We start from the raw sequence: 25480 nt of genomic DNA, 5'->3' as shown, positions 1-25480 counted from the left end.
AGCAATGGCTGATCACGTACGAAAATCTGCCGATATTGATGGCCAATTGATCGGCACATCCCTAATAAATATGTAAATATATCCATCGATTGATATAGTTATCATAAAAATATTACTCTGTACTAAACGTTTTCTAATATAATGGTAATGTTTAAATAGAATGCATTTAGTAGGGGTGTCTTAGAGTTTATATTCAATCATTGAATTTTTGTTTATCATTATATCATTGATTGATATAGTTTTCATAAGAATATTACGTTATACTGAACTTTTCCTAATATAATGGTAAGAGTTAAATGTAGTAGTGGTGTCTTAAGAGTTTATATTCAATAATTGCATTTTTGTTTATTGCTATTTTGTTGGATGTAAAGCATGCAAATTAATACATTTTCAATTGATATATAATATTAATAAATTATTTAAGCTAAAAAAAATATATATATACACTACCGTTCAAAAGTTTGTGGTCACATTGAAATGTCCTTATTTTTCAATGAAGATAACTTTAAACTAGTCTTAACTTTAAAGAAGTACACTCTATACATTGCTAATGTAGTAAATGACTATTCTAGCTGCAAATGTCTGGTTTTTGGTGCAATATCTACATAGGTGTATAGAGGCCCATTTCCAGCAACTATCACTCCAGTGTTCTAATGGTACAACGTGTTTGCTCATTGGCTCAGAAGGCTAATTGATGATTAGAAAACCCTTGTGCAATCATGTTCACACATCTGAAAACAGATTAGCTCGTTACAGAAGCTACAAAACTGACCTTCCTTTGAGCAGATTGAGTTTCTGGAGCATCACATTTGTGGGGTCAATTAAATGCTCAAAATGGCCAGAAAAAGAGAACTTTCATCTGAAACTCGACAGTCTATTCTTGTTCTTAGAAATGAAGGCTATTCCACTAAATTGTTTGGGTGACCCCAAGCTTTTGAATGGTAGTGTATATATATTTTTTTATAAATAAAAATTAAATACAATTAAAAAATGTTTTTAATAAATATATTAAAAATTTTAAAAAAAAGTGTTATTACATATGAACAGATGATATGTGCTGAAGAGAAAAGGCATTGTATTAATAAATTATTTAGGCAAAAAAAAAGTTTTTAAGTTTTTTTTTTATAAATAAAAATTAAATACAATTAAAAAATGTTTTTAATAATTATATTTAAATTTTAAAAAAAGTGTTATTACATATGAACAGATGATATGTGCTGAAGAGAAAAAAGCATAATATTAATAAATTATTTAAGCTAAAAAAAATTGTTTAAAAAAAAAAAAGGCATAAATAAAAATTAAATACAATTAAAAAATATTTTTAATAAATATATTAAAATTAAAAAAGTGTTATTACATAAGAACAAATGATAATGTGCTGAAGAGAAAAGGCAATAACCTGATATATATGATGCTTTGTGTCCAAAGGTGGAAGCTGCATGACTTTGCAGTGGTAATACGTGTCCTTTGTAGGAAGGGCAAGCTGCACAAAAAATAAACGGTTTATGACACGTTAATTAAAAAGGTCTCCTTTGGGGAATATAAACATATACAAGTAGCCTCTTTATTCTTACATTTTGCACCGTGACACTCATATATTTTCCATTTGCCACAGTGATTTTGGGCGCGTGATTCAGTAGGTTGATTTCTTTGGTGCCGGCCTGTGCTCCATGGAAGGTAATCTCATCGGTGGTTCCATAAGCATATATCAGGTTCATGGGTTTGTCCTATAACAAATAAACAACAACATAAGTGATCTTTCAGTGGCAAATATGAAAGGCATGTTTTTGCTCTGACAATGCACTTTTTTTTCTTTTGGTTTCCTATACCTAAGACGTGTGGAATTACATACATTGAAAAGAGAACGTCCCCTTCAGTCGACGCTATGGGAGGTATTCCTTGTGGAAAACACCAAATCAATGTCATGGCCAGGGGGGCATTCAGACAAGCGAAACGGGAGAAGTGGCAGAAACTCAGTTTGTAAGGAAACAAGTTGGAAACTTGAGGTTTTACAAAAGACAACAATCGTGGCGTAACACAAAGGACTTCGAGGACAATAGAGTGAGGGGTGGGATTCCAATGCATCTTAAAGCTCCATGGTGTACAGTAAAACAACAAACAGGTCATTGATCATTGTTATGGGTCGTCATGACAACCAGGAAGTGTTTTTCTTTCCTTATTCAACTATACTTGAGAGCAATTAATACTGTATATGAATACAATATTACACGTCCATTTCTAAACCCCAGAATTAGGTGTTTTGTTGATGCTAACACAGATTATAAAAAAATCATTTTTGTACTTTACAGAATGTTTAATTGTATCCTGATCTAATAACTTTGGAGAATATTTTTTTTTAGAGTTGATGGAAAATGCGAAAGCACAGTTCAGTCAATGAATCCAAAATAAACAAAGAACAAAAATGTGATGGCGGTTTCACGTCCAAGTAGCTTACAAAACAATAAATACTAAAATATTTCTTTTTTTCACTTTGTAAGTCACTGAGAAAAAGCTGGAGTGATTATACAAAATTATCTTTTTTTTTTTTTTAATTATTATTTCATAAACTGCTTTAGCTGGAATAATTTCAAAATAAAACTAAATTTTCCTGCTTTAAATAATTTTTTTTACATGTAAAAACATTTTATTATCTATCATCCATTATCTATTTCTTAATTCATTACAATGTTTCGTTAGCTTTATCCATAGTATTTATTGTATGCACTTCTAATATTTAATCAAGGTAATCTTTCCCATGTATCCTGCACAATCCATTTTTATTCATGTAATTTATTTATTTACTTATTTTCTTATAATATTTCTGTCCATTTTTACTCATTACTTCTATATTTATTTATATTTTAGAGTTTATATTCAATAATTGCATTTTGTTTATTGCTGTTTTGTTGGATGTAAAGCATGCAAATTAATACATTTTCAATTGATATATAATATTAATAAATTATTTAAGCTAAAAAAATATATAAATATATATTTTTTTATAAATAAAAATTAAATACAATTAAAACAATTTTTAAATATATGTATTACAATTAAAATAAAAAGCGTTTTTACATATGAACGATGATATGTGCTGAAGAGAAAAGGCATAATATTAATAAATTATTTAAGATAAAAAAAGTGTTTTTTATTGATTTTTTAATAAATAAAAATTAATAACAATTAAAAAATGTTTTTAATAAATATATTAAAATAAAATAAAAAGTGTTATTACATATGAACAGATGATATGTGCTAAAGAGAAAAGGCATAATATTAATAAATTATTTAAGCTAAAAAAAAGTGTTTTTTTAACTTTTTTACGCGCCCTGCCTGTACTATAACAAGTACAGGCAGGGCTGCCCCACCCTCAACATAGTTCACACACTCTGCGTAGGGCGCTGCGATCCGAAGGGGTCTCCGTTTTGTGAGAAGAAGCGCATATAAAATGTCAAATAATGAATACATTTTACTGTCAATGTATTCCTAGCCCCTTCCTGTTCTGTCACTGGTAAGAAAATAATAGCAAATTCCACCCCAGACATCTTTAATTTAACGTTAGTGCCGAGCTGGTGAACAGTTATACTCGAAACAAATGTTAGGAAGATATGCAAATATGTTTTAACTATGTTAAATTTGTTTTTTGCACTACATTTTGCACTAAAATTAAAAGGTGAAGGGAATTTTATTTCAATCAATCAATCAATCAATCAATCAATCAATGTTTATCTATATAGCCCTAAATCACAAGTGTCTCAAAGGGCTGTACAAGCCACAACGACATCCTCGGTACAGAGCCCACATACGGGCAAGGAAAACTCACCCCAGTGGGACGTCAATGTGAATATCTATGAGAAACCTTGGAGAGGACCGCACATGTGGGTAACCCCCCCCCCCCCCCCCACCCTCTAGGGGAGACCAGATGCAATGGATGTCGAGTGGGTCTGACATAATATTGTGAAAGTCCAACACATCAGCGAAAGTCCAGTCCATAGTGGGGCCAGCAGGAACCATCCCGAGCGGAGACGGGTCAGCAGCGTAGAGATGTCCCCATCCGATGGACAGGCTAGCGGTCCACCCCGGGTTGGGAGCAGAGTAGAAAAGAAAAGAAAAGAAACGGCAGATCAACTGGTCTAAAAAGGGAGTCTATTTAAAGGCTAGAGTATACAAATGAGTTTTAAGATTCTACTGAGGTAGCATCTCTAACTTTTACCGGGAGGGCATTCCATAGTATTGGAGCCCGAATAGAAAACGCTATATATATATATATATATATATATATATATATATATATATATATATATATATATATATATATATATATATATATATATATATATATATATATATATATATATATATATATATATATATATATATATTATGTAGCCCTTTCCTCTAGCAATTTAAAAAATTAATTATTGAACAATTTATTTCTAATCAATTTGTTGTGTTACAAAACATGCATCAAATTTAATTCAAGTTTGAGTAAAAAAGTATAAAAATCATTACACATAAATAAAAAAATGTTTTTAAAAATGTGTAAATAATCAAAATAAAATTATGCTTAGAGCCATTTTTTATATCAAACTTCAATTGAATGTGATGCATGTTTTGCACTAGTTTTAGATGAAGTGCTGGCTGTCCAGAGTCGGGACCCGGGGTGGACCGCTCGCCTGTTGGGGGCATCTCTACGCTGCTGACCCGTCTCCGCTCGGGATGGTCTCATGCTGGCCCCACTATGGACTGGACTCTCACTATTATGTTAGATCCACTATGGACTGGACTCTCACACTATTATGTTAGATCCACTATGGACTGGACTCTCACTATTATGTTAGATCCACTATGGACTGGACTCTCACACTATTATGTTAGATCCACTATGGACTGGACTCTCACTATTATGTTAGATCCACTATGGACTGGACTCTCACACTATTATGTTAGATCCACTATGGACTGGACCCTCACTATTATGTTAGATCCACTATGGACTGGACTCTCACACTATTATGTTAGATCCACTATGGACTGGACTCTCACTATTATGTTAGATCCACTATGAGCTGGACTCTCACTATTATGTTAGATCCACTATGGACTTGACTCTCACTATTATGTTAGATCCACTATGGACTGGACTCTCACACTATTATGTTAGATCCACTATGGACTGGACTCTCACACTATTATGTTAGATCCGCTATGGGCTGGACTCTCACTATTATGTTAGATCCACTATGGACTGGACTCTCACTATTATGTTAGATCCACTATGGAGTAGACTCTTACTATTATGTTAGATCCACTATGGACTGGACTGTCACTATTATGTTAGATCCACTATGGACTGGACTCTCACTATTATGTTAGATCCACTATGGACTGGACTCTCACTATTATGTTAGATCCACTATGGACTGGACTCTCACACTATTATGTTAGATCCGCTATGGACTGGACTCTCACTATTATGTTAGATCCACTATGGACTGGACTCTCACACTATTATGTTAGATCCACTATGGACTAGACTCTCACTATTATGTTAGATCCACTATGGACTAGACTCTCACTATTATGTTAGATCCACTATGGACTGGACTCTCACTATTATGTTAGATCCACTATGGACTGGACTTTCACAATATTATGTCAGAGGGGGGGGGGGGTCACCCACATCTGCGGTCCTCTCCAAGGTTTCTCATAGTCATTCACATCGACGTCCCACTGGTTTGTGAGTTTTTCCTTGCCCTTATGTGGGCTCTGAACCGAGGATGTCGTTGTGGCTTGTACAGCCCTTTGAGACACTTGTGATTTTGGGCTGTATAAATAAACATTAATTGATTGATTGACTGATAAATACATAGATCCATTCATTTTTACCGAGTGCCCCAGTCAGGATATACATAGATAAATAAATAAATTACAATGTATTACTTTAATTCATCCCACTACTGTATGTTTTTTCTAATTAAATTTAAAAAAATACATAAAATGTGATCACCTCCTAGTACTGAATTCTAGTTGTATGTAATTCCAAATGAAAATGAAGAGCTGCAAGAATCCTAGTGTTGAATTGAAAGATTCAGAATCAGGAAGAGAAAGTCCCACCGTGATCTGGAGGTCTTGGTCGTCACACGTTTGGAAGGCCCTGGTAAAAGTCATGACGGTTTCCCCCTGGCTCTCGGTGAGAGACAGAAGTGTGTAGCTCTGCACCTGGTCTACGTCAGGCATGGTGTTTGTCGCCGAATAATAATCCTACATGGACAAAAAAAAAAGAAAAGATCAATAAAAAAGACAAATCATGTGTTGTGCTCCAGCCAGCTTACTTTGAAGTAGGTTCTGTTGGAATCCACTCCTCCCATGACGAGATCTGCGCCTTTCATGTCTCCGGTGGGACTCAGGCCAAAGCCGATCCAGCCGGTGGTTTTGACTATGAATTTGAGTGTGATTTGTCTCTGCACGTCAGAGAATCCCCACTTCAGGCAGACCATGTCGTTGTCGTCCAGGTATTCCATGAAGGGCAGGTTAGGATCTGACCCCTCTGCTCCTTTCATCCAGACCAGGCACAGATAGAGAAGGACAGAAAGCAGCATGATGCCTCATCCAGGGTGCAAGGCTTTAAGACTGAGCTGGCGACGGGTTTTAATACCTCCCCATCCTTTGACACACCTGCAGCGCTATAGATGGAGGTCATGTGACACGGGACATGCCAGCTCCCTCCCCGTTTCATGTCATCATCATCATCATATCACTTCTGCTGTTTGAAACATGACACACTTTATCTTCCAGGTTTTAATGAAAATTGTTAGAGGCGTATGTTTTGATTTAATTTTGGTCTAAGATTTATTTTACTTAATTATTGAAAAAAAACAAAATATTTTAAAATAAAATACACATAGATGTTAATTGCATATCATTTAATTGTTAACATGTTTGGTCTGGGATTTATCATATTTAATTATAAAAAAGAAAATCAAATTAAAATACAAATAGATGTAAAATAGATGTTGACTCAATGTAATTTAATTTTGGTCTCAGATGTATTTAATTGTAATTATCAAAAAAAAGACACTTTATTTAACCAAAATGTAATTAAACATAATAAATACAGTACAGGCCAAAAGTTTGGAAACATCTTCTCCTCATTCAATGCATGTTCTTTATTTGAATGACTATTTACATTGTAGATTAACTATGAATGAACACATGTGGAGTTATGAACTTAACAAAAAAAGGTGAAATAACTGAAAACATGTTTTATATTCTAGTTTCTTCAAAATAGCCACCCTTTGCTCTGATTACTGCTTTGCACACTCTTGGCATTCTCTCCATGAGCTTCAAGCACACCTGTGAAGTGAAAACCACTTCAGGTGACTACCTCTTGAAGCTCATGGAGAGAATGCCAAGAGTGTGCAAAGCAATAATCAGAGCAAAGGGTGGCTATTCCCTAGAGGGGGGAGAGGGGGGCTTAGGAAAGGCTATGCAGAACGAAACTAAAACTGAACTGGCTGCAAAGTAAACAAAAACAGAATGCTGGAGGACAGCAAAGACTTACTGTGGAGCAAAGACGGCGTCCGCAATGTACATCCGAACATGACATGACAATCAACAATGTCCCCACGAAGAAGGATAAAAACAACTGAAATATTCTTGATTGCTAAAACAAAGTAGATGCGGGAAATATCGCTCAAAGGAAGACATGAAACTGCTACAGGAAAATACCAAAAAAAGAGAAAAAGCCACCAAAATAGGAGCACAAGACAAGAACTAAAACACTACACTCAGGAAAACAGCAAAAAAGTCAAAATAAGTCACGGCGCCATGTGACAGGTGGTGACAGGACACCTACTTTGAGACAAGAGCTATAGTGATGCATGCTTGGTTATGCTTTAAAGTCATATCCAACAATTGTGACGACGACTTTTTACTGTCAACTGAGTTCCGTTTTTTAATGATGTCTGCTGGTGGTGTGCCTCCGCATTTTTTCAATGAAGAAAATGCGCCTTGGCTCAAAAAAGGTTGAAAAACACTGCATTAGAAGATAACTAATGTACACAAATATAGATAGCTAGATAGATATAAATCTATTTATTTCTATCCATCTATCTATCTATCTATATATATATATATGATATGAATGTAACATTAGACAATAGAAGTAAGGGCACTTGTCACAGTTAAGAACAAATAGGCCACCCTAAGAGTGCTCTGGAGCACTTGTAGATTTGTTCTCACCTACAAACAAATCCCAGCTAAGAAAACATTGGTGAATACAAAAATCTCCTTAAAAACTTCATAAGTGGGCCTAAGAACAAGATTTGCTGTTAAGAACGGTTGCTGAATGGGGCCCATTGATCCTATCTCATCTCTCCTGTCCCACACAGTAGTTAGTAGGGGTGTGGGGAAAAAATCGATTCGAATTAAAATCGCCATTCTCACGTTGTACGATTCAGTATCGATTCTCATTTTTCAAAAATCGATTTATTTATTTTTTTGTATGTTTTATTTTTTTTTGTATTAATCAATCCAACAAAACAATACACAGCAATACCATAACAAAGCAATCCAATTCCAAAACCAAACCTGACCCAGCAACTCAGAACTGCAATAAACAGAGCAATTGAGAGGAGACAAACACGATAAAAGTAGTGAAACAAAAATGAATATTATCAACAACAGTATCAATATTAGTTACAATTTCAACATAGCAGTGATTAAAAATCCCTCATTGACATTATCATTAGACATTTATAAAAAATAAAAAAAAAGAACAATAGTGTCACAGTGGCTTACTCTCATAATTTCGTTCTTATCTGTACTGTAAAGTTCAAATTTGAATGACAATAAAAAGGAAGTCTAAGTCTAATAAGCTTGACAACACACTGTGTCCAATATTTTCACAAAGATAAAATAAGTCATATTTTTGGTTCATTTAATAGTTCAAACAAATTTACATTATTGCAATCAGTTGATAAAACATTGTCCTTTACAATTATAAAAGCTTTTTACAAAAATCTACTACTCTGCTTGCATGTCAGCAGACTGGGGTAGATCCTGCTGAAATCTATGTATTGAATGAATAGAGAATCTTTTTGAATCGGAAAAATATCGTTTTTGTATCGAGAATCGCGTTGAATCGGAAAAAAAATCGATTTATAATCGAATCGTGACCCCAAGAATCGATATTGAATTGAATCGTGGGACACCCAAAGATTCGCAGCCCTAGAAAACAATGCGCCTTGGCTCAAAAAAGGTTGAAAAACACTGCATTAGAAGATAACTAATGTACACAAATATAGATAGCTAGATATATATCTATCTATGTATGTATCATATATCAATCAATCAATCTTACTGTATATATATATATATATATATATATATATGATATGAATGTAACATTAGACAATAGAAGTAAGGGAACTTGTCACACTTAAGAACAAATAGGCCACCCTAAGAGTGCTCTGGAGCACTCGTAGATTTTGTTCTTACCTAAGAACAAGTCCCAGCTAAGAAAACATTGGTGAATACAAAAATCTCCTAAAAAACTTCGTAAGTGGGCCTAAGAACAAGATTTGTTCTTAAGAACGGTTGCTGAATGGGGCCCATTGATCCTATCTCATCTCTCCTGTCCCACACAGTAGTTTAGTTCAGCTGAATGTGTAGTAGCACATTTTAGTCAGCAGAGGTCGCTCCTCTCACACAATACGTCAACATTCGACAGGAAATGTTTTGCATTACTCTATTTGTCAAAATGACACACATAATAACCACAATGTGCTATTGCGTGACGTGACGTCACGTATGGCAAAATAGCTACCAGCGGCCAGTAATGTTGTATTCCCTTTAAGCAATTTGGCTGCATTTTTTAAAATTGTTTTTTTTTTTTAATGAAAAATACGACTTTTGTCAAGTGTTGTTTTTCCATTCCATCACAAATAAAAAAGTGGAAAAATGAAGCAACTTACTGCTGGGTCATATCGCTCCGAGTCCACCTTTCCGGTTTCCCTCCGCGGGGGCAGGTCACTCCCTCCCCGCTAACGGCAGACATCTCTCGGGCGGCGGGTAGGCGTTTTTTTTTAGAAGCAGCACTGAGCTAGTCCTGCGACTTCCTCCAAGCGGACTTTGGCGTTTTCTTTCGGGTTTTTTTAAAGTGTTTTCTTGTTTGCTGCGTCGAGGAACTACCGTGTTTACTGTTGAAGAAGCAAAGCGGCGGAAGGAAATGTCCAGCTGAGGCTTGGAAGTCCTGAGAAGCCACTGCCGGGGCCTATTTTTTCTGTAATGATTGATCAATGCTTCTACTATGGCACTGAAGGTAAGAACAGCAACATTGTCCGAGTGGAATAACATCATATATTCAACGTTATCTCGTCTCCATTTTCTAAATGTTTTCGACACTTTGGAAGGGCAACCGCCGCTTTAACGTTGCAGTTTCTCATGTTAGCTTTACGGTAACTTTTTAACGCAAACTTTCCACTCGTGTGACAAAAACATAATACTATTGTATTATCCAAAGTGTCTGTGCACACTTTCAGCACACAACGTGTTGACAATGTTTATCCATTAACGCATAAATGTCTGTCGTTTTTAAGAAAGCCTTGTGACATTTTACTACCTTTCAAGTACGGGCGGTGTTGCCAGATGGGGAATGACAAGTTATCGTACCAGAAGCGTAAAGTTGTCGTATGTTGAGGAACATTCGTGTAAGAATACTCCATTAGACGTTGCCCAGGTTCAATAGAAATGACCACAAACAGCGTGGAGTGTAGCTGTAATGCAGTTTTACTTTTGAATAACGAGTTTTTGTTTTGCTCACGTGATGTATTGAATACCTCAAAACATAATGTGAATGAAATATTTAAAAGGGTGAAGTCATCGTACAGTACGTTAATTACCCTACGTCAGGCAACGCTAAATTCGTATGACATTTTAGGTAAGTGGCATGCTGGGAAATTGAGTTTTTTAAGTCAAATAGCTTGTTGAGTATGTTTATTGACAATATTTGTATTTAGACCCTATTTATTTACTTATGTGTCTTTAGGTTAACACACAAAAATTGCCCTACAATATAAACTGTATTTTATGGTTTTATTTTGATTATTTTATTACTTTGTAATGTACTATTAGACTTAGACCAGTGGTTCTTAACCTTGTTGGAGGTACCGAACCCCACCAGTTTCATATGCGCATTCACCGAACCCTTCTTTAGTGAAAAATAAAATGTTGTTTTTTTTCAAATTCAAGACAAAGTTATATGTTTTTGGTAACACTTTAGTATGGGGAACATATTCTAAGTAACAAAAACTTAATTTAGAGTTTTTTGGACACTAGGGGAACATATTCTAAGTAACAAAGACTTAATTTAGAGTTATTTGGTTAGGGTTAGGGCCAGGGTTAGAGGGTTAGGATTATAATAAGGCCATGCTGAATAAGGCATTAATAAGTACTTAATAATGACTAGTTAAGAGCCAATATGTTACTAATTTGCATGTTAATAAGCAACTAATTAATGGTGAATATGTTCCCCATACTAAAGTGTTACCATGTTTTTTTTACTGGTGCACAAAATGAAGCGTGCATGAACATCACCTTGTTCAAAGAACAAAACCAACACAGTGCATAAACTCACAACAAATTACACACCCGCAAATCAGCCTGACTTCTGCTGTTGCCGTATCCGTAATACGCCGATAGGGAGAAGTTTTTATTTACATGATGAGTCGGGTGTGTCTTGACCTCCGCCGAACCCCTGAGCCCGACTCACAAACCCCTAGGGTTCCATCGAACCCAGGTTAAGAACCACTGACTTAGACTTTCTTCTATTGTCATTCAAATTTGAACTTTTCAGTACAGATAAGAACACATTTTCGTTGCATTAGCTCGTTGTCGTGCAGGATAAAATAGCAATAATGTGCAGATATAAATAAATAGATTACTGTACAGATAGATATATTGCACTTTTTATATGCATCCACGTTTATGGATGTATGTTATATTGTCTTTATATTCCAGCGAGTTAATCCGTTTTCTGGGGGGGGGGGGGGGGTTGAGGGAATTATAGTTACATCACCAACAAATGCAATAAAAACAAATTTCTTGTGTGTGTTTAAGTTTTGAAAATAAAATGCAAAATTAGCTCCACCTCTGTGTCGCTCGTTGACTTTGCAAATTAACCGGAAAGCAAATATGAACAGTCAAATTAATCAAATTGCGGGTGACGCTGTCACGTTAGCATGAAATGACCTACAGATGTGCACCTGCTTTTTTATTTATTTATTAAAAATGACATATTTCTAGTCATTTTTTAATCTCAGCGTGGGCGCCTTTGAGACTCGCTATGAACACTGCAAAAACTGAAATCTAAGTAAGATGAAATATCTCAAATAAGGGTGATATTTGCTTATTTTCTGTCTGATAAGATAATTCTTCTCACTAAGCAGATTTTATGTTAGAGTGTTTTACTTGTTTTAAGGGTTTTGGTCCTAAATGATCTCAGTAAGATATTACAGCTCGTTGCTGAGATTTGATGACCTATATTGAGTAAAACTTGCTTGAAACTAGAATATCAACTGTTGCAAAGCTGTGTCATCAACACTCACAAGTATAAAACTACTTTTTTAAAGTAATAATTTCTTATTTCAAGCATGTAAAAAAAAAAAATCATGACTTTGACACAATTGTGTCTCATAATTAAAACAGATGACAGCCAAATGGACTTTGCTGTTTTATTTTCAATTAAACAATAGAACATACATACTCATATAGTAGTACAGTTGGCACTCTTCATACAGCAAACTGACAGTTAATATTTAAACATTTAACATGTGACATTTCTGAACAGAAATAGTTCATGCACATTCAGATAAATTCAGATAAATTACAATTAAAAAAAATTTGGTCGGGGGCCAGGCTGTAAATATATATATATATATGTGTGTATATATATATATATATATATATATATATATATATATATATATATATATATATATATATATATATATATATATATGTATATATTCTAGGGCTGCAACTAACGATTAATTTGATAATTGATTAATCTGTCGATTATTACTTCGATTAATCGATTAATAATCGGATAAAAGAGACAAACTACATTTCTATCCTTTCCAGTATTTTATTGGAAAAAAAACAGCATACTGGCACCTACTTATTTTGATTATTGTTTCTCAGCTGTTTGTAAATGTTGCAGTTTATAAATAAAGATTTATAAATTTATTTATAAATTTATAAAGATTTTTTTAAAGCCTCTGCGCATAGCATAGATCCAACGAATCGATGACTAAATTAATCAGCAACTATTTTTATAATCGATTTTAATCGATTTAATCGATTAGTTGTTGCAGCCCTAATATATGCCTTGTGCACTAAGCACGCACATGGTGCGATGATGTCATGTTATCGATGGGAAAATGCAAGAAATGTAATGCCGAGCGCTACTTAATTTAAGAATATTTTTCAACATATGGAGAAAAAAGGTCTCATATTTGTTTTTTCTACCAAGAAAAGTGCACTTGTTATTAGTGAGAAAATACTTATTTTAAGGTATTTTTGGCTTCATTGAGGTTAGCTAATTTGACTTGTTTTGGAAAGTCTTGACAAGCCAAATTTTCTTGTTCTATTGGCAGATAATTTTGCTTAGTTCAAGTAAAATGCCCCTAACTTTTGCATTTTTTCCCCCTTGTTTTTGAACACTGACATTTTGTAGTGAAAGGGCAGGTTAACGTATCTTCTGGCGTGTTATGGGTTGTCTCGTTTAAGAAGAGTCATCAGAAAACAAGCAGAGGGAAACTAGTTTAGCCTGTTTTACGATGCACGTTTTGACTACTGATTGTGTCTGCATGTGTTGATGTATTTGGATGATTATTTGCTCACAGGCACAGGTTTTATATGACTTCGCTGCGGAGGCTGGAAACAATGAGCTGACAGTGAAAGAAGGCGAGACCCTCACTATCACAAATCAGGTGAGATGTCCGCCTCTATCTGCCTTGTGTCACATGACACTGTGTGCGTGGCAGCTGTACTCGTAGGGCCACTGTTACACGACTCGTCTTCATTAATTTAATGGCGGTAATGCTCTGTTTTGTGTCACTTCTATCAAGATCAAGTGTACTTACTGTCAACCAAACAGTCAAACAAAGTAACCAAAATGCCTAAGGGGGGAAGGAAGGAAAAGAGCAAACATGATGTCATTACAGTCACCTGACGACGGTTCAAAGGTTGCTAACTGCACACTGGCCTACATAGTTTGGAAGTTTGTTTTAAGCCATTTAGGTCCGACTGGAAAATGGTCTTCCTAAGGCAGGGGTCAGCAACCCAAAATGTTGAAAGAGCCAAAAATACAACAACAAAAAAAAGTGTCTGGAGCAGCAAAAAATATAAAGCCTTATATACGTGTTATAATGAAGGCAACACATGATGTAAGTGTCTATATTAGCTATATTCATTTCATTCATTTATTTATTTATTTCAGGCAATGACATAAAAAAGTACAAAGTTGACAACACATAATAATATAAATTAATATAGTGCAAAAGGTAATGTGTAGTATGTAATGCATGATGGTCCAGTTTTGCCTGAAAGGGAGTGGGAAGAAGATAATTTATTCAATCCCACCCCCAGTTCTCCATTCAGTGATTATTCACATGAGTTTCACTCTTACTTTGTTCAAGGATTATAATACAGATGTTGTATCATAGTGGCATTACCACACGTAACAATAATTATTACACTGTAACAATAATTTGTATCAACAATGTAGGAATAATGAATATACCAACAATGGTAATAGGCAAAATGCCAACAATGGTAATAGACAACATAGCAATAATGATAAGGAAACATTGAACACATGTTAACACTTTGAGACAGAGTATAGCAGCAGGTCAAATTAAAGGCCTACTGAAATGAGATTTTCTTATTTAAACGGGGATAGCAGATCCATTCTATGTGTCATACTTGATCATTTTGCGATATTGCCATATTTTTGCTGAAAGGATTTAGAAGAGAACATCGACGATAAAGTTCGCAACTTTTGGTCGCTGATAAAAAAGCCTTGCCTGTACCGGAAGTAGCGTGACGTCACAGGTTGTGGAGCTCCTCACATCTGCACATTGTTTACACCAGCAGCGAGAGCGATTCGGACCGAGAAAGCGACGATTACCCCATCAATTTGAGCGAGGATGAACGATTCGTGGATGAGGAAAGTGAGAGTGAAGGATTAGAGGGCAGTGGAAGCGATTCAGATAGGGAAGATGCTGTGAGAGGCGGGTGGGACCTGATATTCAGCTGGGAATGACTAAAACAGTAAATAAACACAAGACATATATATACTCTATTAGCCACAACACAACCAGGCTTATATTTAATATGCCACTAATTAATCCCACATAACAAACACCTCCCCCCTCCCGTCCATATAACCCGCCAATACAAATCAAGCACCCGCACAACACACTCAATCCCACAGCCCAAAGTACCGATCACCTCAGCAAAGTTCATACAGCACATATATTTCCCCAAAGTCACGTACGTGACATGCACATAGCGGCACGCACGTACGGGCAAGCGATCAAATGTTTGGAAGCCAAAGCTGCGTACTCACAGTAGCGGGTATCCAACTCAAAGTCCTCCTGGTAAGAGTCTCTGTTGTCCCAGTTCTCTACGTGTTTGTGTTGCTGCAGCCGGCCGCTAATACACCGCTTCCCACCTACAGCTTTCTTCTTTGCTGTCTTCATTGTTCATTAAACAAATTGCAAAAGATTCACCAACACAGATGTCCAGAATACTGTGGAATTTTGCGATGAAAACAGACGACTTAATAGCTGGCCACAATGGTGTCCCAATATGTCCGCTACTTATCCGTGACGTCACGCGCAAACGTCATCATACCGAGACGTTTTCAGCAGGATATTTCGCGGGAAATTTAAAATTGCACTTTACTAATCTAACCCGGCCGTATTGGCATGTGTTGCAATGTTAAGATTTCATCATTGATATATAAACTATCAGACTGCGTGGTCGCTAGTAGTGGCTTTCAGTAGGCCTTTTAGGACCCTCATCTCTATATTTGAACCAGACCCCATGTTTGTATAATAGTTTGAATCCATTAATAGTTTGGCATTGCTCGTGTTGTATTAGACTACTATCAAAATGACTATGTATCGCAGGCTGATGCTAATCTTCGTTGAAATGTAATATTTATCCTACAAATTTTTACAACATTGGAAAACATTACTAAAACAAAGGCTTTTCAGGGGGTGTGATAACTCCTGGAAATGACTGGCTTCGAATGGCCAAAGGTAAAAGTGTGTGTGTTCAGGTTGAAGGAAACGGAAACTACAAATAAAATGACCTCAAATGTACCTCAAATACGAGGCATAATGACGCATTATGTACGTACAGCTAGCATAAATAGCATGTTAGCGTCGATTAGCTCGCAGTCATGCGGTGACCAAATGTGTCCACACCAGTCAATAACGTCAACAGAGCTCACCTTTGTGGATCCACGCACAGCATAAAACGTTTGTTGGACAAAATGAGACAAAGGAGGAGTGGCGTAAAACACGTCTTTCTGTGGCAGCATCAAGGAAAGTTGTACATGTAAACAAACTACGGTGCGTTCAAGGACTTCCTAAATTAAGACAAAAACATTTTTAAACCTCTAAAGGCCTTAGTGGCCACATGCGTGGACAGCACCTTTCAGCTCTTATTTCCAAAATTGTGTACACTACTGAATTGGGATCTTATGGCCGCTTATGTGGACACTTATACTGCCATCTGGTGGTGTCAGAAGAGTATAACATCCAATGGAATTTGGGGGGAAAAAAGTGTAAAAATAAGAATTAGCATGTCACTAAACATGAAGTACATGTTTGTTACTTATGGACTAAATACATCATATCAAAAGAGGATTCTGAGTTTTTATCCTAATTAGGGTCCAATAAACCCAAATAGCAAAGATAAATTAAAAAAAGCATGTAAACAAACAGCTTGGGCCTTAAGAGGTTAATGTAGACAGTGGAATTTGTAACAATTAGGAAGGTTTGTGTCATGTTTGCTCTCTTACAGAAAATATATATTTTTCCTCATCTTTTTCCATTTTCATACATCTTTGAAAAAGCGCCAGGGAGCCACTAGGGTGGTGCTACAGAGCCGCATGTGGCTGGAAAGCCTCGTCTTAAGGAAACCAAATGTGGCGGAATGTGTTAGGAATGCATTTAGTGTGTTTACACACGCTCATCCTGATAGAACCGATTAAATCCACAGCAGGAAAGTGGTTTTGTTTACATGGGACGGACGTTTTGCATCTAACTTGATGAAAAAAATAAGACCAAAGTGTCAATTTAGTTATGGGCTGGGCGATATATCGAATATACTCGATATATCGCGGGTTTGTCTCTGCGATATAGAAAATGACTTTATCGTGATATTTGAGTATACGTTCTCACGCAGTTGCTATTAGCTGCAGGCATTACACTACAGGCGTTTCTCACTCTTTCTTGTCTCTCCTTCTCACAGAGACGTAAAACAAGCGCACCTTCTTACATACGTCACATGCGTATACGCCCTCGCAGAGCAGACAGGTAGCGGCATGGGTAACGTTAGCTGTGGTGCGAGTGGTATTACGGGAGAAAGAAGGTGCGAATCTGGTAACAAATGAAGGGAGAATTAATTCCCAAGAAAAACAGCAGGGGGTCCATCGTCTGGCGGTGGTTTGGCTTTAAGAACAGACAACCGTAATATGTTGTGGGGCTAAAGCGTTGCTACAAAAAGTAGTATTACTGATAATATGTAGCATCATTTGAAAAGTCACCCACTAGAGCAGGGGTGGGCAATTAATTTTTACCGGGGGCCGCATGAGCAACCTGAGCACTGCTGGAGGGCCACATCGACAATATTTCAATTAAATTTTGCTCAATATTATTTTTGATATATACCGTAAGATAAATAACAATAATAATAATAATAATAATTAATAATAATAGTAATACTTCAACATAGTGTGTGTAACAGCATTCCATGACTAATATAAATAAATTAACATTAATAATAAATGACAGTAAAATAAGCACACGTATGACTGAGGAGTCATAGTGTAACTTTGTGTGGTGTTTGAGTTGTCTGACTTTTTGTGTGGCCATAAACGCACCAGTGGTTTAGTGCTATGCGTGTTGGTGACAGATGACAAGTTGGTTTTGGCCTGGTTTGTACGGCAGAAAATGACTAGTTTTTCGAGATAGAATTGTTTTACTTATGTTTTTGGTGTGGTTATGTCTGAATATAAACAGTTTTGCTCAATAAAGTGATCGATATAATTCCTGTCCTCAAAGCATCTCAATAGACGTTACAATAATTGAACGGTGTTGACGAACACCGTTAGGGCCGCTTGTTGTCACTGTCACTCAAAGTTGCATTGCAAAATTACATAGAATAAATCTGTTTATTTTGTTTAGAATTCAGATGGGATTTGATTTGGTGCGGGGCATATATTTGCTGCGCGCAGCAGACGCTTGAGTAGCGTTGCTTTGCAGTCCATGTCTTGTTGGAAACACGTCATTCTTCATCAACTTTTGTCTTTTTAGCGTCTCGGGTGTGAACCGTGCATCACTTGTCGCTGCATTTGCACCTTCACTCGCAGGTTACACACGGACATACGCCCATAAATAATACTTTTCAAAATAAAAGTAGCACAGTTGTATTGCGCGCACGACATAGATGTTTTTTCAACTTTATTTTGTAATTTGTAATTGCAGCTGTTCACATTCACTCACAATCACGCACACGCATACGTCCACACGGAAGTACCGTAATTTCCGGACTATAAGCCGCACCTGACTATAAGCCGCACCAGCTAAATTTAGGGGAAAATACAGATTGCTCCATATATAAGCCGCACCCGACTATAAGCCGCAGGGTTTTGATGTGTAATTAGCGTAGTATATAGGGGTTCCTGCTACCACGGAGGGGATTGTCGGGACAGAGATGACTGTTTGGGAACGCAAAGCGTCCCATTTATTAACTATAAATCTTTCAATCATTCAATCAAACTTTCACATCTTTGACATGGCGAACAGCATTCGTGCAGAGTACAAATAATACAACGGTGCAAAGTAATACAAAGTGCTCGCATGTACGTTATCAAAATAACCAGCCTACCGGTATATGAAAAGTCAGTCTTTAATCATTGTGTCATCGTCTTCCTCCTGCGTACTAAAACCACCAAAATCCTCTTCGTCGGTGTCGGAGAAGAACAGGCCGTAAATAAGCCGCACCGTTGTATAAGCCGCAGGGACCAGAACGAGGGGAAAAAGTAGCGGCTTATAGTCCGGAAATTACGGTAATACAAATAACGATTTTCAAAACAAAAGCAGCACCGTTGTATTGCACACTCGACATAGATACTTTTTTAAATTTATTTTGTAATTTATAATTGGCCTCACGCGGGCCGGACAGGGACGTATAAAGGGCCGGATGCGGCCCGCGGGCCGCAGAATGCCCAGGTCTGCACTAGAGAATGAAGAGTGCTTGAAACTCCTCATGTCAACATCTCCGTTCGGTGCCACACCAACAAAATGCCGAGGCAACCATTTCCACATCAACACCGTATGAAACAAATAGTCCACAACAGAAGGAGATAACGTCCGCAGGAACCTACCACATAGTGAAGGACATACACTATTTGATTTCCTATTATGCAGCTCATTTTTATTTGACACTTATTGAAATATCTTGTGTGACATCATGCACAAAAGTGCACTTTATTTGTTTTAAACAATTGCAGTGGCGTTCTGTACAAAAAGTGCACTTTTTGATATGGCATCTTAGTGACATCATGCACAAAAGTGCACTAATAGCTTGTTTTAAAATGTCTCTGACAATCTTGCACTTTCTGTTTGGAAATTACATGAATGTTTGTGCCACTGCTTAATAACTGTTTCATAAATACACTTTTGCTAAATTGACTTAGTTGTGATTTCCCTCTCTGCATGAAAGTTTTAAAGTAGCATATATTAATGCAGTATGAAGAAGAATGTTTTAATGTAGACACATAGAATCATCATACTGCTGTGATTATATGCATCAAGTGTTCATTCAAGGCTAAGGCAAAATATCCAGATATATATCGTGTATCAAAGTGACGCCTTTTTCAATCAATGTTTATTTATATAGCCCTAAATCACAAGTGTCTCAAAGGGCTGCACAAGCCACAACAACATCCGCGGTTCAGCGCCCACAAAAGGGCAAGGAAAAACTCACAACCCAGTGGGACATAGATGAGAATGACTATGAGAAACCTTGGAGAGGACCGCAGATGTGGGTAAACCCCCCCCCCCCCCCCCCCCCCCCCTCTAGGGGAGACCGGATCCAATGGACATCGAGTGGGTCTGACATAATATTGTGAGAGTCCAGTCCATAGTGGATCTAACATAATAGTGTGAGAGTCCAGTCCATAGTGGATCTAACATAATAGTGAGAGTCCAGTCCATAGTGGATCTAACATGATAGTGAGAGTCCAATCCATAGTGGATCTAACATAATAGTGAGAGTCCAGTCCATAGTGGATCTAACATAATAGTGAGAGTCCAGTCCATAGTGGATCTAATATAATAGTGAGAGTCCAGTCCATAGTGGATCTAACATAATAGTGAGAGTCCAGTCCATAGTGGATCTAACATAATAGTGAGAGTCCAGTCCATAGTGGATCTAACATAATTGTGAGAGTCCAGTCCATAGTGGATCTAACATAATAGTGTGAGAGTCCAGTCCATAGTGGATCTAACATAATAGTGAGAGTCCAGTCTATAGTGGATCTAACATAATAGTGTGAGAGTCCAGTCCATAGTGGATCTAGCATAATAGTGAGAGTCCAGTCCATAGTGGATCTAACATAATAGTGTGAGAGTCCAGTCCATAGTGGATCTAACATAATAGTGAGAGTCCAGTCCATAGTGGATCTAACATAATAGTGAGAGTCCAGTCCATAGTGGATCTAACATAATAGTGAGAGTCCAGTCCATAGTGGATCTAACATAATAGTGAGAGTCCAGTCCATAGTGGATCTAACATAATAGTGAGAGTCCAGTCCATAGTGGATCTAACATAATAGTGAGAGTCCAGTCCATAGTGGATCTAACATAATAGTGAGAGTCCAGTCCATATTGGATCTAACATAATAGTGAGAGTCCAGTCCATAGTGGATCTAACATAATAGTGTGAGAGTCCAGTCCATAGTGGATCTAACATAATAGTGAGAGTCCAGTCCATAGTGGATCTAACATAATAGTGAGAGTCCAGTCCATAGTGGATCTAACATAATAGTGAGAGTCCAGTCCATAGTGGGGTTAAATAACCAAAAATGATTCCCGGGCGCGGTGCACGCTGCTGCTCACTGCTCCCTTCACCTCCCAGGGGATGAACATGGGGATGGGTCAAATGCAGGACACTTTTCACCACACCCAGTGTGTGTGTGTGTGACTATCATTGGGACTTTAACATTAAACTACTACTTTATGATCAAATAACAGCAAAATGTGTTTCGCATAATCTCTGTCATTTGAATTCATTGGCCTCTTTAAAAAGTAGGCGGAATTAAAAAGAAAAAAATCGCAAATCGAATCTTTTGTGAAAAAAAAACAGATTTTATTTTTAGGCCATGTCGCCCAAGCCTAGCTGATATTTTAACCCATTCATGACCGTTCTCTTGCTGTTTGTGCTCCCGTGTTATAGAACTCCCTCTCTCCTCAGTTGCAATCCATCACGGGCCTAAAAGCTTTTAAATCTCAACTAAAAACACATTTTTTCTTATGTATTCTTTTAAAAACACAATTATGGTATACATATAATACAATAAAGTCCCATATAAAATTATGTTTCTAGCAATACTTTAATTTTGCCTTTGAAAGTAACACTCCTATGTCCATTAGTGGAGCTGTACACTTTACGAAGAGGTGGTCCCCGGCATGTTGATGGCATATACTATACACCGGTGTTTCTTAACCATAGAGCAATATGTCTGGTATGTGTTGCAGAATGTCGGCGGTGGCTGGATTGAAGCACAGAACTCCAGAGGGGAAATCGGACTGGTGCCGGAGGATTACATAGAGGTAAGAGTAACACACACACGCATACAAATAGCAAGTAGGGAAGTGCGATACAGACGATATAAATGATATAAATTGGCTCTTAATACTATCGTTAAATCGTGATATTGCATGTTGACTTACAGGTTCTAGCAGTGTACCGCAAATTTGACAGCGACCTCGCTCGCGGCTAATGTACCTCCACAGTGCAAAGCCGCTTCTAAGTCACTAATCCTCGCCTCTGTGGTTTCTAGCATAACTCCTAAACCAAACATGCAATATGTCTAAAAAAGTATCTTTGAGTTTTACTAGAAACATGTGCTTTTGTAAGGTTTGCAAACACAAAAATGTGTTTTTTATTCAATATGACAGTAATGTTCTTAGAATCCTAATAATGCGAAAAAAGCAATCCAAAAATTATTCAAGCATACTAAACCAAACATGCAATATGTCTAATAATGCCTGTATTAATGTATCTTTGTGAGTTTTACTAGAAACGTGTGATTGTTGTTAGGTTTGCAAAAAGAAAAAATATTTTTTTATTCAATATCACAGTAATGATTTTAGAGATAATGCGAAAAAAGCAATACAAATTATTTAAGCATAACTCCTAAACCAAACAAGCAATATGTCTAATAATGCCTGTATTAATGTATCTTTGTGAGTTTTACTAGAAACATGTGCTTTTGTAAGTTTCGCAAACACAAAAAACTTGTTTTTTATTCAATATGACAGTAATGTTCTTAGAATCCTGAGATAATGCAAAAAAGCAATAAAAAAATATTTAAGCATAACTCCTAAACCAAACATGCAATATGTCAAATAAAGCCTGTATTATTGTATATGTGTAAGTTTTACTAGAAACATGTGCTTTTGTAAGGTTTGCAAACACACTTTTTTTTTTATTCAATATGACAGTAATGTTATTAAATGTTATAATTAAAAAAATATTCAAGCATAACTCCTAAACCAAACATGCAATATGTCTAATAATGCCTGTATTATTGTATGTGTGAGTTTTACTAGAAACATGTGCTTTTGTAAGGTTTGCAAACACAAAGTGTTTGTTATTCAATATGACAGTAATGTTCTTAGAATCCTTAGATAATGCGAAAAAGGTAATACAAAAATTATTCAAGCATGACTCTGAAACCAAACATGCAATATGTCAAATAAAGCCTGTATTAATGTATCTTTGAGAGTTTTACTAGGAACGTGTGATTGTTGTAAGGTTTGCAAAAAGAAAAAATATATTTTTATTCAATATGACAGTAATGATTTTAGAATCCTGAGATAATGCGAAAAAAGCAATAAAAAAATATTTAAGCGTAACTCCTAAACCAAACATGCAGTATGTCTAATAATGCCTGTAATAATGTATATTTGTGAGTTTTACTAGAAACATGTGCTTTTGTAAGGTTTGCAAACACAAAAAGTGTTTTTTATTCAATATGACAGTAATGTTCTTAGAATCCTTAGATAATGCGAAAAAAGCAATACAAAAATTATTCAAGCATGACTCCGAAACCAAACATGCAATATGTCAAATAAAGCCTGTATTAGTGTATCTTTGAGAGTTGTACTAGAAACGTGTGATTGTTGTAAGGTTTTGCAAAAAGAAAAAATATATTTTTATTCAATATCCCAGTAATGATTTTAGAGATAATGCGAAAAAAGCAATACAAAATTATTTAACCAAACATGCAATATGTCTAATAATGCCTGTATTAATGTATCTTTGTGAGTTTTACTAGAAACATGTGCTTTTGTAAGTTTCACAAACACAAAAATCTTGTTTTTTATTCAATATGACAGTAATGTTCTTAGAAACTTGAGATAATGCAAAAAAGCAATAAAAATTATTTAAGCATACTAAACCAAACATGCAATATGTCTAATAATGCCTGTATTATTGTATGTGTGAGTTTTACTAGAAACATTTGCTTTTGTAAGGTTTGCAAACACAAAAAAGTGTTTGTTTTTCAATATGACAGTAATCTTCTTAGAATCCTTAGATAATGCGAAAAAGCAATACAAAAATTATTCAAGCATAACTCCGAAACCAAACATGCAATATGTCAAATAAAGCCTGTATTAATGTATCTTTGAGAGTTTTACTAGAAACGTGTGATTGTTGTAAGGTTTTGCAAAAAGAAAAAATATTTTTTCATTCAATATGACAGTAATGATTTTAGAGATAATGCGAAAAAAGCAATACAAAATTATTTAAGCATAACTCCTAAACCAAACATGCATTATGTCTAATAATGCCTGTATTAATGTATCTTTGTGAGTTTTACTAGAAACATGTGCTTTTGTAAGGTTTGCAAACACATTTTTTAAAATTCAATATGACAGTAATGTTCTTGAATCCTGAGATAATGCGAAAAAAGCAATAAAAAAATTATTCAAGCATAACTCCTAAACCAAACATGCAATGTCTAATAATGCCTGTATTAATGTATCTTTGAGTTTTACTAGAAACATGTGCTTTTGTAAGGTTTGCAAACACAAAAAAAGTGTTATTTATTCAATATGACAGTAATGTTCTTAGAATCCATAGATAATGCAAAAAAAGCAATACAAAAATTATTCAAGCATAACTCGAAACCAAACATGCAATATGTCAAATAAAGCCTGTATTAATGTATCTTTGTGAGTTTTACTAGAAACGTGCTTTTGTAAGGTTTGCAAAAAGAAAAAAACGTGTTTTACTCAATATCACAGTCATGTTCTTAGAATCCTGAGATAATGCAAAAAAAGCAATAAATAATTGTTTCAAGCATAACTCCTAAACCAAACATGCAATATGTCTTAATAATGCCTGTATTATTGTATCTTTGTGAGTTTTACTAGAAACATGTGCTTTTGTAAGGTTTGCAAGACTAGGTAAATATACTTTACTTCACGCTGTAAGATGATACATACAAGAAGCCATGCTAACCGCTAGATTTTGGGGGGTGCATGGCGGATTGATAGAAATAGACAGTGACAATACCAAGTATAGTATCAGTATATGGCCGATATTACAGTGATTAGATCTATATGTTTTACTTTCACAAAACATTTTGTAGTTTTTGTTAAAGTAAACAGATTTTAACAGTAAATTAGTGAGCAGATTAACAATAGTTAATAGGAAATAATGCAATATGCAACCTGTTTTACAACAGTTCTATTATCATTTATATGCCAAATATTATAGATTGTTATCACAAGAGGCTGCAATATATATGGAAATATACATTTTAGGTCATATGATCCATCCCTACTAGCAACAAAGCTGGCTGCCTGCCTGATAAAAGTGAAATCTCAACAGGATGTCCATTCCTTAAGAGTTCTGCTGACCTTGGTGTTTTTTGTGTGACCCA

At 35.9% G+C, this 25480-nt stretch overlaps 2 protein-coding genes across 7 annotated transcripts in view; one reads left to right on the top strand and one right to left on the bottom strand.

Annotated features, from left to right (window-relative positions):
• The window catches only part of moxd1l (monooxygenase, DBH-like 1, like), a 41716-nt gene that overhangs the window by 15761 nt on the left and 475 nt on the right, over positions 1–25480 (bottom strand). The window contains exons 1-6 of one of the 5 annotated variants that reach the window (XM_062034999.1): positions 9978–10623; positions 6659–6766; positions 6336–6556; positions 6118–6264; positions 1575–1727; positions 1400–1483 (exon numbers count right to left, since the gene is read on the bottom strand). In XM_062034999.1, coding sequence (XP_061890983.1) covers positions 1400–1483; positions 1575–1727; positions 6118–6264; positions 6336–6524 — 573 coding nt within the window. In that variant the 5' untranslated portion in view covers positions 6525–6556; positions 6659–6766; positions 9978–10623. Of the gene's footprint in view, positions 1–1399; positions 1484–1574; positions 1728–6117; positions 6265–6335; positions 6557–6658; positions 6767–9977; positions 10624–25480 lie in introns of those variants that run through there. The other 4 variants (XM_062035001.1, XM_062034997.1, XM_062034998.1 and 1 more) reach the window with 4 other exon arrangements.
• The window catches only part of snx9b (sorting nexin 9b), a 42139-nt gene continuing 26669 nt past the window's right edge, over positions 10011–25480 (top strand). The window contains exons 1-3 of one of the 2 annotated variants that reach the window (XM_062034995.1): positions 10011–10324; positions 13908–13994; positions 22062–22136. In XM_062034995.1, the coding sequence (XP_061890979.1) occupies positions 10313–10324; positions 13908–13994; positions 22062–22136 (174 nt within the window). In that variant the 5' untranslated portion in view covers positions 10011–10312. The remainder of the gene's footprint in view (positions 10325–13907; positions 13995–22061; positions 22137–25480) is intronic. The other variant, XM_062034996.1, reaches the window with a different exon arrangement.

This window comes from Entelurus aequoreus, linkage group LG23, assembly GCF_033978785.1.
Source record: "Entelurus aequoreus isolate RoL-2023_Sb linkage group LG23, RoL_Eaeq_v1.1, whole genome shotgun sequence".
NCBI classification, from domain to species: domain Eukaryota; kingdom Metazoa; phylum Chordata; class Actinopteri; order Syngnathiformes; family Syngnathidae; genus Entelurus; species Entelurus aequoreus.
This window is presented reverse-complemented; position numbering and strand designations above follow the sequence as displayed.